At 33.1% G+C, this 22,830-nt stretch overlaps 2 protein-coding genes across 3 annotated transcripts in view; both read right to left on the bottom strand.

Annotated features, from left to right (window-relative positions):
- Window positions 1–9,075: 9,075 nt before the first annotated feature.
- On the bottom strand, window positions 9,076–11,964 carry LOC137919365 (membrane protein BRI3). The gene is made up of 2 exons (XM_068762417.1): window positions 11,783–11,964; window positions 9,076–10,523 (listed from the first exon to the last, which is right to left on the bottom strand). Exons 1-2 carry the CDS (start codon window positions 11,844–11,846, stop codon window positions 10,207–10,209), a joined length of 381 nt encoding a protein of 126 aa, XP_068618518.1. The 5' UTR covers window positions 11,847–11,964; the 3' UTR covers window positions 9,076–10,206.
- Window positions 11,965–16,115: 4,151 nt separating this feature from the next.
- Ntan1 (N-terminal amidohydrolase 1) overlaps window positions 16,116–22,830 on the bottom strand; it is a 60,260-nt gene continuing 53,545 nt past the window's right edge. For both annotated transcript variants that reach the window (XM_068762419.1, XM_068762420.1), the window contains 6 exons: window positions 22,183–22,376; window positions 21,112–21,177; window positions 19,633–19,815; window positions 18,045–18,271; window positions 17,265–17,426; window positions 16,116–16,435 (listed from right to left, as the gene is read on the bottom strand). In XM_068762419.1, coding sequence (XP_068618520.1) covers window positions 16,310–16,435; window positions 17,265–17,426; window positions 18,045–18,271; window positions 19,633–19,815; window positions 21,112–21,177; window positions 22,183–22,369 — 951 coding nt within the window. In that variant the 5' untranslated portion in view covers window positions 22,370–22,376 and the 3' untranslated portion in view covers window positions 16,116–16,309. The remainder of the gene's footprint in view (window positions 16,436–17,264; window positions 17,427–18,044; window positions 18,272–19,632; window positions 19,816–21,111; window positions 21,178–22,182; window positions 22,377–22,830) is intronic.

Below are 22,830 nucleotides of genomic sequence, written 5' to 3' on the forward strand. Positions count from 1 at the left end.
GGAAAGTCGTACATAACTCGGTCTCTAATGCCTCCCTAATGGAAGGCCTGCACCGAAAGTTCTGAAGAACCTCTTGTTCTTTTTTACTGTGAAGCATTACAGGTAAAGTATATAACTTTTTGCTATGAACCCGGTTAAGTTATAGAAATACACCTATCCACCGATTTACACGGTAGATACGTTCCAGAGAAAAACGTGTAAATCGAAAATTTAAAATTTTCAAGTCAAAATCATGTAAATAGAAAAACTTGCAGAAAATGCATAAATTTGCTATTTAACAGTTGTGATTTTGTTCAATATTTTTTGGTGTACACAGAAATAAAAAAAATACATTGACAAGTTAAAATATTTAATATATTCCGGAAACATAGTTTTTTTTATTTAATTACAGTACATTAAATATAAGAACAAAAAATAAAACCCAAGGTTTTTTATTATTCTTTATCACTGTCAGAAATTACTCTCATTCTTTTTTTCGAAATCGAAGGTTCGAATTCACTTTCACCACTTGAAGTTATTTGTGCCGATTCGATGTTTGAAGCAAAAATATTTACATTATGAGAGATGGTAATAAAATGGGTTATCAAAACAAAAAAGAAATTTTTTTTGGAAAACCGTGTAAAAGCGAAAACGTGTAAAATAAGTACCGTGTAAATCGGAGGATAGGTGTACACCTAAAATATATACATAAAATATAAATATCGTAAAAAAAACTAGAGACGTAACTTCTCAGCATTCTAGCGATTCACAATGCAGGTGACAAGTCCATTGCTATGTAGACCCCGGATGCGATTTGGATGCACAGCGGGTCTAAGCAGGCCACCTTGCACCATTGGCGTACCGTACACCTTAACGAAGAACATATACAGCTAAAAAGGAAAATAATTTAATCTCTTATTAATTAACGCTAAAGGGATAGCTATTACCTACTAAAAATTCGTTCAGGAAAGGGTAAATAATTTATGTTTAACTTTAATTAAATTGGAGACTGCAGAAACAAATCGTTCAAGTTCATTTCCGAGCAATACCGCTTAGAATTTTCATTAACAGTCACATTTCACTAAAATATAGAACGAAAAGCGCCATCAACAAAAGGCGGACGGAGTGTTTCGGTGCGAATTCGAAATTAGTTGAAATGAAATTAATTTAAGCGGTCACTCGATGCAAATTGGCTCTTCGCTTTTCCGTTCGCTTGCTTAATGAGTCCAAGCGTCGACGTAACGTTCACTGCTGACAAAAATAACTAAAATTGTCATCGATTTTTAAGAAAATAGAGAAACCACAATTCATACTTAGTTACTTTCGGATAGAAGCCGTGGGACTTCCAATCAGTTAGCAATGGTCTTATGCTTTATATATATATACACATATCGTCCACACTCGTCCACAGCTGGACTTAGGCCTGCCCCATAAAAGCGGCCTCCCACCAGCGTTTTCAGAAGATCTTAACTAGGTCGTAGTTCCACTAAGTAGATACATAGAGGGTATCCTGCTTTTACGGATCAATGGTCGCCGCTCCAAAACCTTAGGTATCAAAGTTATAGTCAGTAATATTAAAATAAAACCGTCCTGAACATATTTCCGCTTCATTATAATTCACATATTATTTTTAGTTTGTCAGGCTTTTGCTACTGAGCGTCTGAAATACACACACACACAAATACATAGATAGATATCAAACAGTTTTGAATCTAGAAAGGTTAAAGAAGAATGTGTTTAATGTTAGAACTGAAAATATAACATGATAAAATATATAATAATTGCTTTCTAAAAATGTGATATTATTTTAATAGTATCACGACGTAGTATACCTGTACCTTATGTGAGAAAAAAACAACATATTTTTCGTGTTAAAAAACCTCGCAGAAATTGATTAATTCACAAATATACTTAGTCTTGCCATAAATATTGGTACAAATTAAAACAAGATTTTCATTGTAGGTAACATTCATTACTATTACAGAGTGTTAATACGTTAATATAAAACCATTAAAAATATATAAAATTTACTCAAAGTGGTCTCCATTGCCTGCAATATAGTCCTTTAAACGTTGAAGCCAGTTACGAATAGCAGCAAGCACTCTCTCTATGGTAAAATTCGTCACTGCCAATCGTATGGATTTTTTTTCAGGCTCCAAACTATCATGAGATTTACAATCCGGTAGATAAAGATTAAGACTAAATAACTGATAGACTTCAGCTCTATTGAGGTCCGGAAAGTTCTTGTCTAATCAAGATTAGGTGGATGGAGATTTATAACCCGGTATTGAGTCTTGCTGAAAGGACCATCCTTGATTATCCAAACATGGTATCGTATAAGGGCTTAAATACTTTCTCAAGAATGGCATCTTGATATACTTGTGCCGATGTTTTGATACTTTTTTTACGAAAATATGGTCACTCCTTCATACCTAACACCCCACCTAATCATCACTATACTCGAATAATACCCAGGTTGTTTACAGCTTTCAGCATTAAAAATATTGTTCAATTGTAAAATACCAAGCATATGGAGAATTTTAAAAATTATATTTGACGCCATACCTGCTTTATGTAATGCAATTAGAGCGATTCGGTTCTCTTTATCATCCCCCTCTAATGTTCTGAAATATTTTAAAACATTTGCGGGAAAATAATAAAACACATTGAACAATCATATAAAAATAACAGAATCCAAATTCAAATAATATCTTGTTTAATTTAATTTCATACCAGTATTTATGAGCAAACTTATTAACATATTATTCTACATACACGGTTGTTATTCGAGAAAATATGCCTGTGCTATAGATATAAAAAGGATTTAACAAGAAAAGTATTTAAGTAGGCGAAAAATACAAATTAAATATAACAAAAATATTAGATGCATAACGACATAATTATTATTATTAAAAACAAAATCTTTGTAAATGATATTCAAGTTTTATTCAGCTTTAACACGGATACAATTCGTAGAATACAATACCATTGTGATAGGTTATTTTAGTTTGTTCGTGTTTCGCAAAAAAAAATATCAAACACACTCGTCATCCGATTTAAAAAGGAAAGCCACTTAATCCGGGGTTTAATTCGTAAGCGGCAAAAAATGAAATCGTTCCAACGCTTCCTGAATTTAAATCATTCTTAAACGAGTTTTTGTACTTTACATACAAATACAATGTATTTCTTTCTTTCCTCTGTAGTGATTTTCTTTTCACTATCATGATTTTAGGTAGTGGACGTTTATTTCTGGGCATAGTCTACTCCAAACATTTCCAATAAGACCAGTAGGAAGCGGCCTATATCTAACAATTTCCCATGACCTTAACAAGGTCATATATCTATATATATATACCTGGACGCCCTTCGCTGCACTTGCCGATCCGTGGTCTCCAGAAATTTTAGGCCTACACACTGAAACTACAACTTACCAAACTTCCGGGCTACTTCGTGTTACTTTCATTTGTCTGTAGACCTCCATTTCTGTTTCGATCTAAATCTCGAAGTCTTTTTCAAGGCGATTCAATATACCACATTATAATAAAAATTGCTTGTTCTCGATTGCTCGATTTTGCAATCTCCTGGACAAAGAGTTAACTTCGTCTACGTTTGCGTCCACTGGTCCTCTATACCATCGTGGATCACAGAATAAAGTTTAAGTGTCCAGCTGACAAGTTTATGAGACGGATCTAGATCCACTCGTCAATTAGATCCTCTCATCAAATAAAAAGAAGTCGTAGGAGACTTTGATGAGAATCAAATCATAAGAATAGTCCGATTATTTAATAAGACTACGAAATCTCCTTCTATTGGCCTCAACCATTCAGTCAGGAACCATCAAGTTTTCCAGATTACGTCCGTCCTGACCGAGCTGCCAAAAAACAACACAGGTTTAGTCAAAAGCTTTATTTTGATTTTGAGATTACGTAGACTTGACTAATTGATGCGGAAAGCTTATGACATCTGATTTAGTAAAATATATGACATAATTTTAGATTTAAATAACTTCACCATATTTATCTTTGTTCATAATTCTTCCTTCTTCCTAGTATATATACAAGTATATGAAGTAGTATATACACCTAGTATATAAAGAAACTCTAAAAAAATGGTATAAGAAAATGGTATAAAATGTTTGAGTACACAATTAAACAACATACATTTAGTGAAATAACAGGTGCATAGAATATTCTGGGTATCGCAAAACCTCATTCTACATTTTTATGTATGCAAAAATAATATAATAAATTTCTATTTATTCTAATTATTATGAATGCAAAGCGGTCCTTCTGTGTTTTGTTGACGTCATCGTCATAGAAAGTTACCTTGAAGAATGCTTGCCGTCCGTTGTGTTCACTTCAGAACTTAAAGACCACTGCTATTTTGTCATCTCAAGCTGGACGTGGTACTTACGGCGGGCCTCATAAAGTCACCCAGAGAGCAATGGAGAGATATGCTCGGAGTTTTGCTGCGAGATGAGGAATGAGGGGATCCAAAGGAGAACCAAGATCAACGACGCAGCTTGAAGAATTGATCGTCTGAAGTAGCAGTAAGCGTGGCACATAACTCATGCAACCGATGGCTATTGGGGCCGAAATGTTTTCCAGTGGCGACCTCGAGCAGGTAACCCCAGTCAAACCTCAGTCCACCTAATAGGGGGCTTCACTAGGTAGACAGATAGTTAAGTTCGGAAGATCGGTCATCGTGGTGATGTTTGGGGAAGACCTGACTTACATCGGACGTCTATCGGCTAAAAAAAAGATAATAAGATATTTTACAAGTTTTAGTTTTATAAACTTTTTTAATTTATTACAATGGAATGTATATTAATACAGTAAAATGTTTTCAGTTTCCCTGTGTACGGTACTGGATAAACAAACAAATCCATTTAGTTTGTATACAACTGAAATGTGCATTTTAAGTTTATTTTAATCCTCCAGTTTTAGTCGAGTGGTACAACTTTTGAAGAACGTGAAAACGAGGTCAACTTTCCTGCAGGATAAAGACCCAAAAACGGCGAAGTGAAATTCGGTTTTGTACACCGTGCTTATATAAAATAATATATAACTATGACACAGGTTACACATATATATAAATGTATTCATCTTTCTCTTGTCCTCTTCATAATTTGATAACAACATTACTGATTTCATACCTAATACTTTGTAGATCGTTCTTGGAAAAAATGTAATTGCTAGCGTATCCTGAATTTGGCAATGTTCATAAATAATACTCGTCGAATGTTTGTGGCATCAATTTTGAAATTAACCCTTATTAGCCTAGAGTTTCAATTTTGATACCAATCTTTTAAACTGAATGTTCACATTATTTTATAGGCTGTACGTATTTTACTGTTGTATAATATTCTTTCCAACGAAATTTAAAAAAAAAAACTATTTTTTCCTTCATCTAGACCCTCAAGCAAACACAGTAATATTAAAAAAAAACTTTCATAAATCAGGCTATTAAGGGTTAAGTCGCCTGATATCATGTAGTAAAAGAATCAATATTGCAGGACTAACATTGCATTGCATTGCAGGACTAACATTGCATGTGCGGAAGTGGCTAAATATTGGTCTTTTTCTTACTTAGGATGGACTTCCGCGAGGTAACGCCTGATTCCATTAAATAATGATGGTGTAGTCATATTGTTGAACAGGACTTTTAAGTGATAATAAACTGTAATGAAAAGGTAACGTGAATTTGCTCATATAATTATTTATTCATACTTCCAAATAAATTTTATCCCCTTCAAAGTAATCTCCATCCGATAAAATGCACTTTTGCTGAAAAATTAATTTATTCAACATTGAAAGTTGACGATCAATAAGAGTCCTGATCTTGTTGATCTTCAACTTTTTTTACTATAATTTATTTTTAATTCTATTCTACTTTGCAAGGCGTCATGGTTCTGAAGAAGAAGCAGAAAAAACAAGTAAGACACACAGCGCCGAAGTCCAATCTTATGTTCAATATTGATGTTGGGCGCTAGCACATCTCTGTATGCGTTTTATTTGATTATTTTAATACGACTCTAAATAGCACATAGCCTTTATGATACAAAATACTACCATGAATATGGACAAATAAAGCTTTTCTTTCACTTAACATTGTTAATAATTGAAAATAAACTTCATTAAATTAATTGATTAATCTTAATGAAAATACGCTTGTACAGTCTAATTATTAATAACGTAAATAACGTATATATCGAGAATAACGTAGGTTACATAAATGCGTGGCCCGACGGTTTGTTTGTGTAGGAACTAACCCATAACCCTTGTTCGTGACGTGCGGTCGAAGTGGCACAATAAATATTATACAGAGAAATACACAATAATTAATTACACCTTTCACATATAACTGAGTTATATTAATGTTAATATGGTCAAATAAAAATATGGTATTTTGGGAGGTGATATGAATAGGCACCTCCCTTTTATTCTGACTCCAATGTTTAATGAAATAACACAGTGACAACACCACTATCGACTAGTCACTATCAAACAGAAGGATTTCATTGTTAATCATATATAAAATACAGAATATAAGCGAACGTTATCTTAACATAGAAAAGGTGAGGTGAAGTGTCAATGTGTGCGTGTGAAGGAGAAATGTCAGAATGTCTTTGTGGGAGTGATGTGTTTTGTAGCGGCGATTATATCGCCATAGTATAATAGAGCCAAGAGAGGATTATACTCGGGAATTCGTGATTGAAACAGAGATGAGGGGATTCGGAAACGAAAAACAAGCACGACGGAAACGACTGACTTAATCCAGCGAATTGGCAAGTTGTACCGGCAATGAAGAGACCACAAAACGCGCAGAACATGGAGCCACTGGGGCTTCAAGGTTTAAAGCTGAAGACCGCGGACCACCAACCGCATCATAAATCATCCTTATTAAAGTCATTGGAAGACAACAGATAAAGGCCGCTCCCAGCCTCTTCTTTTGAAATACCACTGCTAATCATAAGCCTTTCCCAGGAAAAATCCTTAGAAATATTTTTTTTATTGCTAAAAGTTTTAAATAGATTTCACTAATCATTTACTAGCATTAAAACTCTCATAGTGAAATGAGTTTGTTAATTAAATCTTTCGTACAACCTCTGTTTTATTGCAATGACACAGCTGTTAAGAATTATAGCTTGTGATTGGTTGCAGAGTTTATTGCTACAAAGGTACACATTATGTAAATTCTATAGGATGATTGGTTATAAGTACAAAATAATTAAAGAAGTGAATGTATAGCTCATTTCCTATCAATGTGTGGTTAAACATAACCAAAAACTTATAAAAAGAGAAATATAACCTAAAATAGTTAAAAGAAAATTTTTATAATAGCACGATACTTTTATTTTAAATATTTTGTGTTGGAAATCTTATAAATTAAATTTATGGTCAAGTCATCTGAGAATAGATGTACTAATAAGTAGCTACTCTGATATCATTTTGACCTGAATAAATTAAACATTAAGATAATAGAACGTGTATTTAAATTGATGAATGAAAAATTATAAATATAATATAATAATTAAATTACAAATATATTATAATGCTATATTGTTACTTAAGCTTTATTTTATCTAATATATTTAAAGAACTAAATAAAAGAACGTTTCAATAAAATTAAATCGAGTATGTCATACGAGGAACATTATCAACGCAAATATGAATCTTAAACGTCTAGACACCACGCTATTTATGAATGTTATAGCATTATTTTTAATAGTTTTTTTGACTCTACAGTACTGTACTGCAGCTGTTACATGCTATGTGCTGCACGCTATAAGCATTAGCAATCACGCGACGTGGTACTCGTTACGTAATTTGAGATAATCTATTACTGCCATTGATTTTACCAACGAATTCAAAATCGAAACCCAAACTCCGTCGATATTCAAAGCTATCATCGAAAATATATATAAATTATGATGAGTAGATTTTCTTTGAACCTGTTTAGTCTTGCTCTCTTTTAACTATTACGTTATACAGTCGGGAATCTCACTTCACAGTCGTAAATCGAGACAATATGTAAATGTATGTAATAATTCCAACTGCCACAACCAGTTTTAAGCTATTTTTTGTTGCTCTATAAAATGAATGCGTGTGTGGACGGTTTCAAATAGGTCGGTTTAAGTCCGGGTTAATTGGCCAGTCGCCAGAACTATCAGAGCTGGAAAAGGCATTCGTGTGAAAAGATAAGTAATAATAGATTCTTGAAGTATACCTTAACAGAATTGATCACCTATATGGCTCGTCTGATCAGTAACTTCATTATTCACCAATTTAAAACTTACAAATTAAACCAACTACACTAGTAATTTTTGCAGTGTTAGTTACATAGTGGCAAGTAATTAACCTAAAGAATCCTGGGTTTAGTTTATTGCATATATCGTCGTATTTTGCTGAATGATGCAAATTGAGTTATGAAATTAATAATGGTATCAAAAATTATTTGACACTATAAATTATTTAATTCACTTGAAGTGAATGTCCTCTAACACTAGTGAATGTCATCTACTTTTTCTCGCAAGGACATCTTATTAAACCTTTTCACTGTACAACGAAGAGTTATACCAATCTCCGGAAGAAGACTGTCATCCTCCTCCATCTAATAAAAATGTTGTAACGAAAAAAATGCGGTACACATTTTACATACAAAAATGTGTTACACGCTTCCTCTTATACCGCACAACGTGGTATAAGAAAGAGAAAAAAAAAAATCTTTTACGAAATAGAAAATAAAATAACAAACCTTCATAATAATAAACCTGAAAACAATAACGCTAATTAAAAACAAAATGTTTTTCCAAACTTTATTTAAAAATATTATACAAATACAATAATAACCTTTATATATCAAGATTTATATTTATACATACTAACATGTAAACCATAATGATTCTCTTAAAATAGTTAAGAAAGGCATACCTTGGCCATTCAAAATCAACAATAATTACTTCAGTAATTTAGGTTACATTATCTTCATATCTACTAATTCAACACAAACAGATAGTGGCAACTAATTGCTTAAAAAACTAAACCAACTTTCATGTTTCTTTTCGTTTCATGTTTCTACACTCAAGGCTATTAAAAATTTTGAAACTTAGGTTATATAAGATGGCAACATTCATTGCTTACACATTGATATTATAATTATAATAGAAAATACGATATTAAATCTATAATTAAAAAAAACTTTTGTAATATATTTTACAAATAATATTAAATAAAATTCGAATTGTTTTTAATACAATTTGCATATCAGGATGTACCTACATGTAATTATAACTAACTTTTTCTATATAATAATGAAAACAGAGTAGTTTTTAAAAACAAAATAATTACAATACTTGGCAACACATAATAGTATAATGTGTTAATCAATCAGTGAAATGTCTTAATGAAAATGGCATTTTGGACTCCTAATCTAAATTTTAAAGCAATTATTTGCTGTAATGAATACCAAATATCACAATTAAACCGAAATGCTTTGTTGAATATGATATGTTATCAATTATGTTTCCATGCATAATTAAAACACAATTATAAAATAATTTTACTATTAATATTCATTATATGCCACTATCATTTTAAATTTGTTACATGTTTATATAGTGTCATTGAAAATAGGAAATTTAAATTGAACATTTATAAGCAGCTTCAGATTTAATAATAATAATTGTACATGGTGCAAAAAATTCCAATAATTAGCCACCTTATTATAAAAAGTAATAATATAAATCATAAGTTTTATTGACATAAAAATATTGTATACCTTATGTATATATTTTTATAATCACATCAAATTGCTTAGATCTTTTGTACAGATACATATACAACTAGTGTATTATAGATAATGAAATTCAAAAATATTGTTCTTGAAATGTGGAATGTTGCCTAGTCATATGATTGCTGGAAACTAAAGCAAACCAACTTATTGTCATCATTACTTAGGATGTTTTACTGTCTGTGTATTTATTTCACTTAATGTCTAACTGGCATGAGATAGAAATTTGTTTAAGATCACACAATTCAGTTTACTAATTTACAGATATAATCACAGGCTAATATATATAAAGATTGTCTTTATAATCAGTCATGATTCAATTCTGTTAAACTCAATAATATTTGAGGAGGAATTTCTGGTGTATAAAAATACTAGAATCACCTTTGTTATGAACATTTCATTATCTGTTGGCAATTTTAAAGCAGCCTTTGTCCATTAGCCAAACAATGCTCCACAGTTAGAACACCTTCTATTTTTCATGGCCAGGCAACATATAATTCCAAGAGGGAAGAATAAGATGGCGCAGAGTATGCCTAAACATGTGAAGTCATCTTCCAAAATACCCACCCGACATGCAGGACAAGCTCCGACGGTGATTATGGGTGGTGTTATTACAATACTTGTAGCACCATAGTTGGGTACAAAGGCAGTTGTTGGTGGAGCAGTTGCATATGGAGTATAGCCAGGTGGTGGAGGTGGATATGCACCTCCCTGCGTGCCCGCTGGTTGGGGAGATGGTTGCGGGTATGGACCTGGAATATTTAAAGCATTAAATAGATTTAATGCAATAAAATTTTATTGATCATCTTATCAACTGCAACACACAGGCCGCCCCCACAGATTGCCCCTACAGTTTATTAAGTAAGGAGCTTACCCATAAAAATTTAATTAAAATAACATAAACATAATAAAAGTACAACAGTTAAACACTTCACATATGAAAAAAAAAAACAGGACAAGTATAAATTATTCAAGCGATGCATCTAAAACAAAACAGTGTTATCTAACCTTTTAAATTAAAATCATACATCACATTTCATTACATTTTGAAAATAATGTGTTTCATTATTACACCACAATATTACTATACGGGAGAAATAATCCTTAGCCAGGTCTCTTGTTGAATAGTCTTTCTTCACCAAGAAACTATTTAGTTTATCACTATATTGTTAAATTAAAATAGTTTTATCATCAATCCTTATTTAATCTAGTTACACAGTAATTCCATTAAGATTTAGTTAAAGTTTAGTTAACCATATATGTAATTATAAATATAATCTATTTATAACTCATTTTTTCTTATCTTTTACATTAATTATCTGGAGTTAATCATATATACATTAAACTTAATTAAGGAAATGAAAAGCAACTTGTTTTACAATGCTCACATGTGATTGTGTAAAATGTATATCCGATGGTAAATGAGACGACTTATGCTGCTGTGGCATCTATCATGTATATATTACAAAAATTAATTAATTTTTTTATTACAAAACAAAGCAATTATGAATATTTTCTTGTATTATATACCTTAAAACATAATTGAAGTGTTTACTCAAAAACATCATAATTTCACTTGTATAAGCATCTCTCATAAATTTCTAATAAAACTGGTAGGTAAAGTTTACTGACAGCATTAAAATAATATCTACTTCTTATTAATACTACCATACTTGCAAAGAAGAATTTCTAGTTCTTAGATAAACTTAGACATATTTGTTTTAAGAATAGTACGAGTTTTTAAGCTTTATACTTGAGTTTTAAATTGAGCTTATCGGTCATAAATTAGTAATATACCCGTCTAATCAACTTACCGACGATTATTTCGTAAATTTACACGGTTGTTAACGACCGTTAACGACAATTAACTAAAATGAACGAAGGTAAATCATACAACAAAATACGACGTTTGCATGATTAAGCAGCGAAGATTCTACCAACAACTCTTATCAGCGTAATTGAATATTGTGATTCATTAGCATAATATTGTAAAAATATTTCGCAAGATTACCAGGCGGAACAGCTGCCGAATATGGAGGCGGTTGATCAGTGACAGTAACATTTGGTTTCTCCATAGTTTCGTCGACGATTTTCGAATATCTTTGTCGAACCAGTTTTGTATAAACAAGGAAAGTTTCTCTGCAATGTATCCCAACAACACAGCGCTAGTTAGAATATCAACTGTCAAGGTGATGTTGCCATACTAAATTTCGTATTAATATCAGAAATTATCAGAAATTTTATACACAATTTTATTCAAAATGTTATTAAGTGTATATGTAGTACACAAAATAAGTTTCAATCCAAAACAATTTTCTATAATGTTAAACAAACAAACTCTAAATTGTTTTAATGGCTTATAATCGAAGAGTTAGTGTAACACCTTTACACCGTTATCAGATATAATTTATCGTTTTGAAACTAACCGTAACTCAATTGAAAAATAATAACCTTTATCGTAATTTGTTACAGAACTCTGGGTATTGAGAGCGGTACTGAATATTAAATGAAATATAAGACTACGGTCTGTTGTTGTTGATTATTGTCAGTTGAATGTTCCACACAAAATACTGTTACGGAATATTTGCATTTTTTTTTAGACCCGGAATTTCAATGCTGGCCAAGTAGTATTTATACATTCCGTAAGTTCGAGGTAGCAGGAGGCAGAGGACGACTAATCTAAGTCCTATTTTACGATAGCAAAACTCGAGAGTTCCGGGAAATATAGTCACTACATACTATTACTTCACCGAATTATACAATAAAATAAAACCAAAATGCAGAATAACTGATTACCCGATATTAAAGGTCTTTATTTCCAAAAGTTGTACAATTGGCGGAAAAAAACTATTGCGCAGAGTTTTATTGATCTCTTCGGCGGACGCTTCATGGCCTTTGGTTGCGGCACCAACGTCATTCATCTTTATTATTTTAATCTTAAGACGTCCACTGTTGGACATAGGTTTCCCTTAGAAATAATAGTAGTGCTCTCTTATGCTGGTTATATTTCTTTATATTATTTCTACGGCTTTCTCAAGTTCACGAAGTCTCTATTCTAAAACAAAGTCCCTAGGTTTCAAGGTAAAGACTTCTTATAAAGATAATTAGTAAAGGCTTGCCGTTTAACACTTCTTTTCTTCCCTTCCTACAAAAGAATTGCGAACACGGCTCTCCGTCGAGTTTTAAGAATACTATGTTGAATTGCAAAGTTTTAGAGACAGTATATTATAGAGACATTACTCTATTGTTGACATTTCTAAAGGTTACTGCGCCAATACCCTTTAGTTACTACTACTAATCATGTTAGAAGCAGCATGGTCTTCTGCGTTTGATAAAATTACTGTTAAATCATCAATGACTACTGCTAGAGATAGGCCTCCATCATAGATTTCCAACAGGACCAGTTGGAAGTGACCTGCACCTATCATCTCACGATCTTAACGAGATTGTCTGTCTTTTTGGTAGAACGTCCATCGCTGTACGTACCGCGTTGTGATCTGCATTCCAGAACCTCAAGGTCATTGAGGTGACCTGTTCTGTGTGCTATTTGATTTGTCAACTGTCATTTGAACTTGCCAACCCGCTAATCTATGTCGTTTACTATTGTTCGTCTTCATTCGTTTATTTATATTAACGCGAATGAGGTGTATTTCATTCATTAAACATTCGATCTCTCGAAAAATCTCGAGTTAAGCTTTATTCATAGCTCGCCGAGCGACTAATAGCTTGCTGACATTGTCAGCAGTTAACAGAAATAAACCTGTGTTGTTTTTCGTTATACCAATTCGAGTCGATCAAATCTAGTGGGAGCATAAAATAAAACAATAGTCAATTATCGAACTTTCAATATATTCATTATATTTCACAAAACAATAACTATTAACGTCATTAACTAATTATTACCTAATTTGATCACTATAATATTTACAACATAACTCCACTTGGAACTTTTGGAAAAACAATTAACGACCATTAAAAGAAAAACTAAATGAACTTCTCAATTCTCTACCATTAAATACTAGTTTAAATGAATACATTAATCATTTTTAACAATTACAGATCCGGAGTCAAAATGCCAAAATATACATTACATTAACAAAGAAATATACGAAAGATTTATAATTACAAAAAAGCAATTAATAAAACTGTAAAATAGTACTTCTATATATCACGAAAATTAAAAAATATTTAATCTGTATGTTAATAATCAATTTCAATGTTCAATCAATATTTTTAAACTGTCAATGCATTATGCAGAATTGATACAAAATTAAAAAAAAAAAATAATTCCAGTACATTTAAATTAATTTGTTCATTTTAACCACACTCATCGACATACTTAGAGTAACATATAAAAAGATGTAATAACCCAGTAAAGTTTTGTATTTCGCCACTGACCATTTATCGCCAGATATGATTTAGCTGATAGGATTTACGCCTGTCAAGAGCTAACATTAGCTAATTTCATCCAAAGCACCATAAGTATGATCATTATAATTTTGTTCACGTTGGCTGAGGAGTTTGGTCGCTGGTCTTTTAAAAACCTGGCTATGCGTGTCATACCGTCTTCATTTATTCTTTTGAATATAGTAAAAACAGAGTATTTTTAAAACTAACTATTTTTTGAAAAACGCATTTTTTGTGCATTTTGTATTTTTTTCTTTACAAAAATTTGTCATTATCGAGCGAAAACAACGTCGTCAGCGCAATGTCGTTTTCAATATTCCTCGAAAATAAGGAATTTTTACATGAAAATACTAAGAAATAAGTGGCAACATTACATTTGTACATGTCTGTGGATTTTGGAACATTTTAATCAAAACCGTTAAAAATTTCGAGGTACCGATTACAGTATCGATTACAGATATCACAGAATATTGAGGATATCCTCGAAATTTGAACAGTAAAGAAGTTTTTTACACTTTTTAATTTAAAAATTTTTTATCTACTCAAATTTAATTATTGCTACAAAATATCTACCATGTTATCGTTTACTATAAAAACAGACAGGATAGAGATGAAAAAATCAATGAAAACCATAGAGTTACCCTGAGAAACCACACTTTATGATCATCACCCCAGCCGTACACCGTCCATTTATGGATATAGGCTTCCAAAGTTTTTTAATAACCAACTTTATTTGTTTCTCTAAGTATGTTTTTAGAGTATTCTATAAATAATTCGTGTTTAATGTCAAAATAATTTTACATAGGCAAGATATGGTCATAAAAAATATAACACTCAATAAATCAAACTGACTTCTTGTCAAAATGAAAATAAAAAAGTACAAAAAATTATACATAGATATTTTATTAAGTTTATCACAATGGAATGACATGTCGTCAAGGGGTCAAAACCTATGAATTCTGCTTGTGATAGAAACATTTCTAACCCATTGAGTACCAATTTTCAGAATACCCACATTTTATCGATTTTATGATTACCTACTATATGTGTAATTTTAGTGTCAGTGTTTTATATAGTATGTTTTGAATATCAATACAACCATATATTCTATATTGTGGTTGTTTGAGTATATTTTAGTCTGAGAGTGGTTTAGACTAGCTATTAAATTTTCAAGTGTTTCTATTTTGGGTTATAAATTTAAATTTTACAAATAATATATCATTACACAGAAAATTATTAGTACCTAATGAGTTAACATGTGACAAAACGAACCGATTTACAATACGTATGTGGTTAAATTTTTATGTTTATTATAATGCAAACATCAGCTGTCATTCGATCTGAATGAAATCACTAAAACTAAGATATGTTCCATTAAATTGTTATTTTTAGACGAGTGTTCCAACTTTGTCATATTACGCAAACGCCTTCTTGGTTGGTACGAAAAAAAGACAAAGAAAATAATCAATAACACATAGGAACTCAGTAAGTCTGTATGTTTGATTAGAAACATATATTTGCATTTAAAAATGCTTTAATGACACATTTTGTAGACAAAAATCAAACTTATTTTTTAAGCCTCTGTAATATTTATGGAACGGTATATTCCAAAAGCGTAAATCCACATATTACACTAATTTCCAAGTAAATAAGTGTATATTATTTTTAAAAAAATATAAAGAACCTAAAAGAACTCTTTATTCAAATAAAATAACAACTCGCAATTTTCATTTGTCAAAATATAAATGGTAAGTGTTCCATAAATTGGGCCGTTCATATAATACGTTCATTCTGAGAAGGGAGTAGAGAGGAACCGAGTGTGACAGCGAGTGACACAGTCGAACTTTAAAATGCTTCAATTTTCAAAATAAATTTCGTTATTATTAAAAATCAATATTTTTGTAAGTATAATGATGGATTATTTTCCTAGGTGGATGGCGAGTTATAGTGGGTGGAAGGGGAGTTGTAATGTGGTGGAACGATGGCGCGAGGAGGGGTTTAGAATTCAGATGAAGTATTATGAACGGCTAGAATGTACCAACCAGACATTTAAACTTAATAGAGCTAACCGATAAATGTTACCATCGGAAGCTCAGTCTTGTGCGCGGGAGGAACTCGGCTCTGGGTGAAGTTAGAAGCGCATGGGCACCCAGCAGCCGGTCTGCTCGTCGCGGCGATAGTAGTGTGGCCGATTGTCCGGAAACACGGTCACAGCCGGAAACGGATGTTGCTGGATGAACTTCAGAGTCACTCGGATCTTAAACAATCATAGTAATTTGTTTAGAAAATGTCTCACATGCTCTATGACCGTAGAACTCAGAGCTTTACACCCTTAACTTATTTGCAACATATGAGTAAATAAAAACATGCCCGTGTATTTTTAACGATTTTTTCTTTAATTTTTTTTAAGTATAATCAATTTTATTTATGCATAATTTATCAGTAACTGTGCCGCTATAATAACTTTGAAAGTGTGGGATGCATAAAGTCTTAATTATGACACTGTTAAATAGTTTCCTTTCCGTTTCTTTTCTTTTAGGTTAGTCTTATACAATAGTCTGTCACCAACAAGGAGAAGCAAAATAATAAATCATTATATCCAAGCAATGATCAGAATCAATGTATGTCTTTATAATCATATTCGTTTAGGCAGTGTGTTATTATCATTTATATTTTTGATTTCAATGCCAGACGCAGCTGCGTATATATACGCTTAAGTATTCAACAAGCATGCTTTAGTTAATTATTCATATGAATTAAGACTTCTTGATCAAAATAACTTTCACTACAGTCACTGAGTCAGTTATAAATAAATGTTTACAGTGACCAGTTATAAGCCAGGAGAGACATACTTTTGAAAAAAATATTAAAAAAATAATGAGTCATCGTTGACACTCATCTTAATCCTCCTTAATGGTCCGTTGGCTAATAAGGTAGAAGTAAATTGTACAGCGATGTTCACTTTCACCAGTTAAAGTAAGTCCTACAAAACCTCAAATTGAATCACGTGTTGTCTTGATGAGGGTAATAGTGTCTTTCCACATTTATCAGTTTACATGATGATGACTTGCACCCAATGCACTCACATGATGCACAAAGTGCGGCGGCTCGACATTGGGCGTGGTGCTGAGATGCTGCAGGATGAAGTCATCGGACTGCTCGAGCCAGAGGTCCACGCCACGTAGGGGGTCGTAGTTAAACGGGCCGATGCGAAGCATGCCCACGCCGTTATCGTATATGTCCAACACCTGGAAAGAAGAGTTGACGATCAAAGACGGGCAAAAACCTACGGAGCCATTTATGTAACCTATTACCAAAATGATAAAAATTACCAATAAATAAATAAATCGCAAACTAATATATAAAAAAAAACTTGTGCATACGATATTTATTTGTAATTATTATCTCACACTTTTTTATTCACCATAGATAATAACTAAAAAAAGACACATTCATATACACATTCATTCATATAGAGCTACAAGAGGCGGTCTTATAGCTCAAGGCGATCTCTACCAGACAAGCTTTGGATGGAGATGAGAGACATGAAGGAGAGGGCAGTTTGATATTGTTACAAATGTAAGATTATTACGCATGTGCGTATATTTAAACGAACATATATGCACTTCTGTAGGCAGGCCTATGAGCGCCTTTGTATGTGTCACTGTGTGGCGTATATTTGAACATAAATGTGTGCGTATTTGTTTGCGTTTCTGTACGTGCCTCTATATGCGAATATTTGTGCATAAATGTGTGCGTATCAGTGTATGTACCTGTGTCCATATACTTGTACTTATATGTGTAAGAAGAAACTCACTGAGGAACGCGTGACCGTTGCATCACTGTGTTTGTATGTATGTGTTTACCTGTGCGGAATTGGGTCCGCCGGTGATTGTACGAGCGGCGCGTAGTGGCAGCTCGGGGCCCTTATCGGGAAAGGCGGCGGGGAAGAGATCACCGGCGCGCACGTCCACGCCCACGCCTGTGACCAGCGGTGCGCCTGCCCCGCCTGCGCCGCCGCCCAGCGCTGTGTTCAATTCGCAGCAACACGCCAGCGTTAAGTCGATTTCTTCCGACAGGCGATGGAACGACACTGCGGAACAAAACACACATTATTATTTTATTTATATACTATTATTAAAAATCATACAAATGGATCATTTTCATACTCTAATAGATTCTGTAGCATATCATTCTTGAGAGGAACGGGAGATATTTATTTCTACCGAGACAAGATTGCGTGATCTTGAAGAGCTTTCGGTTAAGCTTACCCATACTCTGTCTATATTGCTGTATATAACGTTACGGATTTACTGCATTGCCAAGACCTAGTTTTGGCAGCAAAGAATATACGTAGATATTTTACTCGCGTATATTAAAAGTACTTCATAATTATGTATTATATTTGTACTTCATAGATTTACGTACATAAATAAACGTAAATAATGTTCAAATGTCGAACTTGTCAAGATTGAATAGGACCGAAAATCTTTCAGGAAAATCTACATGGAATATTATGTGACAAAATTAAGAAACAGGACAGTACTGGATAGAATTCAGATTAATTCTTATATTTTATATTATGCCGAATTACTAGACGTCATAACAGATTTCGAATTGTTATCTGTTGCATGTACATTTTTGTTTCCATGATCTTTGCCCTGCTTTCATCTTATTACAATTTATTGACAAAATAAAATGTTAATGTTTTTGGATAAAGGACTCTTTTATAGATTTACAATAGGACTGATTAGACATCGCATGCTTCCAACGTCTTATTTAAATTTTATTTACATTTAGTTAAGTACCTAAACCCATAAAGAATAAATGTCATAATTCTTTCGTCGATACACCCAAAATAAACATAATAAATATACAAGTCATTACAACTCTGATCATAACAATACTGAGTATGACCGCAGTAATTGGTCCAGCTAACTCAATAACAGGCCGACACTTAGGACTATTACGACGAAGAGGTCGGTTATCAGGTGGCAGGCAAGTGGAATTAGTAACGGAGCGTGGGCGAGCTCGCAGCGCCTGCCACGGTGTGCAATACTATTGCCGGAGCAATTAAATTGACACGAATTTTCATTCATCTTTTCATCATTGATATATTTTATAACTTTATTAATTCTGTACACAAAATAAAATAAAAATTCTGTCTTCTTTGCCTTATGTTGTCAGCAAAGGTAAAATGAATGGAGGATATTTCAGAAAACAGAGAAGATGAAAATGCTAGCGTAACGTGACATGTTTGACCACACCCTCAGTCATGGAGAAACACCTAAGAAGTTACATAGCTATCTAGTATACGAAAATATTTTCTTAAGTTTTATAATTAAGTCTTATAATTATCAGTTATAAAATTGGTCAAGTAATATATTAGTGACAAAGAGATATTAAGTTAAAATATTAAGTTGAGTTGAATATAAATTAGATAAATTTACTTACGCATAATATTAGCGAAGAGTTCATCGGAGTATCGGTGTGGGTCGGTAAAGCCACCGACTAACTGTAGTTCCAGCCGGCCTTCCGGATAGCCGGCGGCGAGGTGCAGAGTGCGTGCAACCATTGCAGCGGCCGCTTCCGCCGTGCCAGAGCCGTCCAGGTGTGCAAGTGCAACTGCCCCCGACCCTGAGCACAAATGCTATTAATACAAAATATATTGTGTGGTGGGTGATATTGGTTTAAAAGCTTTTTAGTGGGTAAATGTATAGCTGAATCGTTGTCAATTAATGTATGGCATATAGGGGCGGCTCTAGATCGTGTAGCGCCCGTGTGCAATGAAACTCTGGCGCCACTTAGGCTTAACCAAGCCGGCTATAACTATTAACTTTGCTGTCGTAACAAGAAAGTTTTTTTTATATTCGAACAAGCTATTTTAACCATCAATAGTTTTAGAAATAATAAACAACTTAATGACAACCTAATTATAAAAACCAATATTAAAATTCGGTTCACTACATATAAAAAATAATTATTATTTACTGTATGATCATGCAGACTACACTGCCAGAAGTAACTGGCATGGCACATTCCAATATAAAAAAATAAATAAGTGCAACATATTTCAGATTCATCACTTTATAAAGGGTTTATTTGAAATAGGTGTAAAAACTTTAAAGCATTTTGTTCACAGATTCGCAATAAAAACATCACTTTAAGTTTGACACCTATAACTAATCACCCTGCAGAAGACTGTTCCATTAGGAACAGTCTTCGGTATTAACAGACTCTTGTTTTCGTACAGTTTACGGTGGTGAGCATACTACCTCCTTACGAAACCTAACCCACAGTCTCCTATTATGTGTACGAAGCTGTGTGGCCTGCCGTACTCGGAAAGCTTGTATGTGTTTCTTTGTACTCTTATTGACTCAGACAACATTAATGAACGTAGCAGCTGCGACGTAATCATCTTTATCAATCTGTAGGCGTTATATCTACTTGCCATAATATATTATTAAGCTGGAGTATGCCATATTTTTAAAATGATATATGTCGACAATAGTGACCACTACATTATAAATATAAAACATTCAATAAAACGGTATACTACATAACATCATCCCAAATCAATGTTTTCCAACGTGGGGTCCACGCCCCACAAGGGGGCAATTCGAAATTGGACTCGACACGAGTTTAACCCATATATTTTAAGATAAAAAATATACTTGTTACATAAGACGGCGCAAGATTTTCAGAAAGGCTAAGGTGCAGCATGGCACATAAAAAGTTAAAAAATACTGTCCTGTATTATTTAATTTTGTAAAATGTACTTAAGGATGTACATTAAATTCAGCAAAGAAGTTAAAAATAAACTTTAATATGAAATTGTGCATATTTTTGTATGTAGTGGATATCCCCGATTTAATGTATGTATTTTAATAGTTATAAAACATACATTAATATATAAATTGATTACAAACTCACCTGAATGTCTCACAACAACTATAATACATGATGTGGCGTCGTCTGATCCAATGATGCTGACATTTTCTGAAAAATAATAAAGTTACCATTACTAATATTCACTGTATGTTATATACAAAAACTTATAGCTAATCTTGTCGTATTTTAGTTACATTACATTATTAAAAATAAATTAGGTTAATTATCTAGCAGTCCATCGTGTTGTGTGGCCATTTTTAATTACACGCAAGTTGATTTTAATTAAAAATGTTTAAAATAATACCCCAATAATTTATTTAAAAAAACCTGATTTCCACAAATAAACCTTCGTAAACGACATTCACATAAGTGGGGTCTGTGAATGAAGGTACGCGTCGTGGTACGTAAAAATTCATGCGAAGATCTGTATGTCGACCTGAAAATGCTAACCACCAACCTGTTCCTAAAACGGATAGTATGTAGCGAGTCCTTCAAGCATCGCTACCTTTAAAATAGATTTTAGGTTACGCGCCCTCTACGCCCTCCTGCCTTAAAACTGTGGAATCTGCAAATGCCATTTTTTTTTCTTTTTATATTGCCTCCATTCTTTTAGACCTCTCGTTCACCCTTACATGTGGAATAGGAACTTGGTTTACAGAGATTTAATTTTTTTTCATATTTAATTTTTCCTTTCATACTTTACAATTTCTTATATTCTTTATCTTTCTTATTTCATAAGTTCTAACATTCATCATTCCTAAGGTATGCTAGCTTTTTTTTTAAATCAGAATACATTATATCACAGCCTCAGTTATTAAGACACTACGTCTTTCATATACTTCTTATTTGTTAACACCTTTTCTATTTATCCATTTTAAATTCTAATTTTATACAGTTTTGTAAAACTAAGTTTTCCTCCTTGATTGTGGGGTCCTACCCGACCCTGCTAACGTAACTAGGTTTTATTTGTATGTATTGCCATCTGTATAAATGCCTTGCAAAACCGCAGGAACACGGGCCGACTCGAGCACACGTTATTTTGGCCGCAGTAAAGGTCTGGCAAAAAAAAGACGACAAAGAAAAATAAAGATAATACACTAGGAGAATACTAACTATCGTGAGGCACGGCGGCGGCGAGTTCACGCTGGGCCACGTAGAGCAGTCCCTGGGGGCCGACGACGCGGGGGGCCGCCCCCAGCAGCTGCGCCGCGACATCCCTATATCCAGGGTGTGCAGCCAGCAGCGCCCGCACTGAAGTCGGGCACTCGTCCGCCAACACGCCGTTCAGCACCACCACCATACTCGCTCTGCCAACGCAAACATCAAAGTCTTCACAGTCTGTCCTTGTACATTTTTAGTGTAGATAAGCTGAGAGTCAATTACAAGTCCACCTTCATATTTTAGATTACAGATATTTATATTTCTCTATGAACAGGTTCCTTGAAAATAGGTGTGAAAACTTTGAAGGTGTGAATACACAGCTCTTTTACCGTCATTTAATGAATGGTACACGCTATCCAAAGAAGTAAGTAAGGTATTTCCGAGTGATCTGTTGATACAGCGTGCTTGGAAAAAGGTTTACAAGGTTTTTGCTGCCAAATGAGTTATACAATCATGCCTTTTAAGCTTATACTATCTCCAATACTTATACAATAGATTATTTAGGATATGTCTATCAATGTACAGATTCAAAACGATATATCTAGAACCATGAAGTTTAGTGACTTCACATCTGATAGGAAAATTTCATTAACCGGATTT

This window comes from Battus philenor, unplaced genomic scaffold (genome assembly GCF_028537555.1).
Source record: "Battus philenor isolate CCGP_79_NKW_IND1 unplaced genomic scaffold, ilBatPhil1.0.hap1 SCAF_16, whole genome shotgun sequence".
Classification (NCBI taxonomy): Eukaryota; Metazoa; Arthropoda; class Insecta; order Lepidoptera; family Papilionidae; genus Battus; species Battus philenor.

Coding starts and splice junctions, on each gene's coding strand:
- LOC137919365 (XM_068762417.1), bottom strand. CDS start 11,846: ATGGAGAAACCAAATGTTACTGTCACTGATCAACCGCCTCCATATTCG. Junction 10,524..11,782: donor TTCGGCAGCTGTTCCGCCTG/GTAATCTTGCGA, acceptor TAAATATTCCAG/GTCCATACCCGCAACCATCT.